Source organism: Hordeum vulgare, chromosome 2H, assembly GCF_904849725.1.
Source record: "Hordeum vulgare subsp. vulgare chromosome 2H, MorexV3_pseudomolecules_assembly, whole genome shotgun sequence".
NCBI classification, from domain to species: domain Eukaryota; kingdom Viridiplantae; phylum Streptophyta; class Magnoliopsida; order Poales; family Poaceae; genus Hordeum; species Hordeum vulgare.
The window spans coordinates 610,626,497-610,629,859 of NC_058519.1; the positions used below are offsets into that span (position 1 = coordinate 610,626,497).

General features: G+C 55.4%; 1 protein-coding gene across 1 annotated transcript; it reads right to left on the reverse strand.

Annotated features, from left to right (window-relative positions):
• Nucleotides 1–725: 725 nt before the first annotated feature.
• On the reverse strand, nt 726–3,020 carry LOC123430780 (polyphenol oxidase I, chloroplastic-like). Its single transcript, XM_045114620.1, has 3 exons — nt 2,390–3,020; nt 1,923–2,184; nt 726–1,832 (listed from the first exon to the last, which is right to left on the reverse strand). The coding sequence occupies exons 1-3, from the start codon at nt 3,013–3,015 to the stop codon at nt 975–977; spliced, it is 1,746 nt and encodes a 581-aa protein (XP_044970555.1). The 5' UTR covers nt 3,016–3,020; the 3' UTR covers nt 726–974.
• Nucleotides 3,021–3,363: the final 343 nt, after the last annotated feature.

A 3,363-nucleotide genomic window follows, 5' to 3' on the forward strand; every position in this document is an offset into this window, starting at 1 on the left:
AAGTCTGGACATTTACTTGACTAACCAAAAGCCTCTCCATGGTTCTCCTTTCTTTTCTTCCTCTTCACATGCATGGCCTCCTTTCCCTTTCTCTTTTTCCAACCAGACACAACATCATAAATATTCATCACATCCTTAGTTTTCATTTACTTTTTCTCCTCCCAACACAATGGCTTACTCTGGTACTACCTCCGTCCAATTGTATAGGGCATGCGCGTAGTTTTAGGTTGTTAATTTAACTAGCTAAATATATATTATATGCGATACAAATTACATATTTAGAAACTACATCACCACATGAATCTAATGATATATTATTTATTACATATAATACATATTTAAGGCTGCTTATAGTGGGGAGTAACATATAGTAGTATCATGCATATGTTACTATTGTATGATACTACCTTCATAGTGCATAGTATCATAGGTGTTTTCATTTATTGACATGTGTGACACATATAGTAGTAGCATAGCATTTAACATGATACGGTATCTACAGTACCTATGTTACTGTATATAACCCTCTCTCTTCTTTAATTACTTGCCACATCATCATGTTTGCTAGTCTCAATACTATATTACTAACTATGATACCCCCACTATGGCAAGCCTAAGTAATTAAATTAACGACATAAAACTACGTGCATGCCTTATACATGAGATACCGAAGAATTTTACGCGGATGCTGTGAAGGCCAGATTAATACAAGTATACAACACAAGAACAACGAAACATTCGGGGTTTCAATAATTTATATACAGTTTTATTTATGTATAAATAGGGGTGAAATCCGATTCTAAAAACACACCGTCCATTATAATCATTACATATAAATATACTAGACATACGCAACGTACATACCGTGCAATATAAGCACACTAGATGCATGCATGTAAAGCACGCAACGATCGCTCATTAGCAGCTTGTCTATAGGTATGCAGCACACGGTATATATATACGGTGGCGGTGCTTCACTTGGCATAGCCGACGCTGACGCCGCCGACGGTGACCAGCTCGCCGCCGCACCTGGGCACGAGCGACACGACCACCGTCTTGTCACCGTCGGCTCCGATGTTGTCCATCAGGTCGCAGACGCCGAACCTCGCCACCGTCTTCACGGAGCCCTTCTTCTCGTTGGTCCGGACCATGTGCGGCGTCAGCGCGACGCTGCCGGCGCAGTACCCCGACGCGCCGTCGCCTCCGCTCTCGGGCTCGTTCACCAGCACGTCGAACTTGATGAACTTGTTGAAATGGTCGGCGACCTCGATCCCCTCGATGATCAGCACCTCCTCCGCCTCCTCCTTCTCCTTGCTGCTCCTCGACACCTGGGGCCTCGTCACCGTCACCCGCACGGTCTCCCCCAGCGTGGCCGGGAGCGCGCCTGCGGCGGGCGCCGGCGTCGCACCGGATCTCTTGGCCGGCTTGGCCTCCAGCCACGGCAGGCCGACGTCCTGGTACGCGTACCCCATGGCGGCCAGGTCGAGGCAGTCGCGGACGCGGACACGCACGAGGCGGGCCTCCTCGTCGTAGAAGAGGAAGGCGGCGTCGAGCCAGTCGGCGTCGGCAAAGTCGGCGTTGCCGGGGCGGAGGCCGCGCCAGACGTGCCACAGGCGGTCGATGTTGGCGTGGTGCGCGAAGAAGATGGGGTCGCGCGCCGCCGAGTAGAAGTTGCCCATGTCCTCGCCGTTGGGCTGCGCCGGGTCGCCCGTCCAGGTGTGCACCGTGCCGTGCGGCACGTTCTCCATGGAGCCCGCTCCCGGGTCCGGCTGGTCGCCGGCGCGGTACGGCTGCCCCATGAACAGCTGGGTCTTCTTGGCACTCGACACCATCTGATGCACACACACACGCACACACATTTGATATGTCAACGTGATAACTTTGGTACTGTGTGTGCAATCGTGTATGTTAGTTGTACTGACCTGGCGGTACATGATCCTGAGGTTCTGGTCGATCTGCTCGTCTGTTGGGACGACGACGTCGACCTCGTTGTAGTCGAGGTCGACCGGGAACGGCGGCTGGTGGGCGGGGTCGCGCCTCTGGTTGTAGAGAGGCGACGACGTGTTGGCGTACATCGCCGGCACCGTCATTCCTCCCGGCGCGTCCCAGTTCCAAAAGGGCAGCGTGAAGGTGTCGTCGCCGATGAGCTTGCCGAGGATCCTCTCGTGGAAGTAGAGGTAGAACCTGCACGTACGTATACGCAGCACCAAAATAGTCAAACATGGTGACAAGTTGACGGCACGTTCAGCTCGCGCACTGTACGAAAGGTGCAGGCCGCTACTCATGCAGTCATGGCGACCAATTGCAAAGCTGACAAAAATGGACATGCATGCATGTGTATAAAAACACATGTACTATTCGTATTGTGTACTAGTACTTGTATACGTACCTGTGCCACGGGAAGAAGAGCCAGCAGTTGTGCACCTGGATCTCCAGGTCCGGGAAGCCGGCCTGGTCGTAGGCGCCGTCGCAGTAGGCGCAGTGCACGCGCCACTGCTGCTCGAAGCTGCGCGGGTCGTCGGCGGGCAGCTGCTTCATGAGCGCCACGGCGCGCTCATACTTGGCCAGGTGCCCCGCGTCCACCAGGTGCGCGGCCGGGCGCACCCGGAGCGGCGCCGAGGAGGCCGCCGGCGGTAGCACGAAGTCGGTGATCCCGGTGCCGGACGTCGGGCAGCAGTTGGTGTCCGGCGCCGTGTTCGGGAGCTCGGGCGGGTTGCAGTTGCCGAGGTCCGGGGCCTGGATGGGCGCGGCGATCGCCCCTCGGCCTCGCCGCGTGCCCAGCCCGGCCGCCGCGGCGCTGCCGAGGCCGAGGAGCACGTCACGGCGGTCGACGCGGCCGCCGGTTGCCTTGCACGCCAGACGCCGCGGCTGCCTCGCTTCCTTGCGATCGCGGAGGAGGGCATGAGCATGCCCCTTGGGCACGAGGGCCTGGAGGTTGCTCGGCATGCGAGTGCCGAGGGTGGTGGTGCACCTTGGCGCGCTCGTGATGCTCATCTCCATGGTGAACTGTGACATGTGTTGCACTTGCACCGCTCCGCATGGTGGTATATGTACTGTAGCGGTGCCGTGCGTGGCACTCCGTGCACGCGCGTGCAGCAGGGCTCGCAGCTAAGTAATTTGGTTTGACCGTTGGTTACGTGTGATGGTTGAACTGCATTTCAACTGTTGGTCACTGTTCCTCGAGGTTGGATGGCGAGGCGAGGACTAACGCGCGCAGCTCGCGAGAGGAAAGTTACTTGCTTAAGTTGATCCACGGGAAAGTGCTTATCTATCTATCAAACGTGGCAAACCATTTTGGATCTTAAAGGGGATCGTGACATGCACATCAAGCAGCTACGTGTAGTACAGTAGAGTGCTTTGACA

What these genes read in the sequence shown, in the direction of transcription:
- LOC123430780 (XM_045114620.1), bottom strand. Translation starts at nt 3,015, where the DNA reads ATGTCACAGTTCACCATGGAGATGAGCATCACGAGCGCGCCAAGGTGC. An exon ending in CTCTTCTTCCCGTGGCACAG is followed by an intron (nt 2,185 to 2,389) that starts GTACGTATACAA and finishes ACGTACGTGCAG; the next exon opens with GTTCTACCTCTACTTCCACG. An exon ending in TCAGGATCATGTACCGCCAG is followed by an intron (nt 1,833 to 1,922) that starts GTCAGTACAACT and finishes TGTGTGCATCAG; the next exon opens with ATGGTGTCGAGTGCCAAGAA.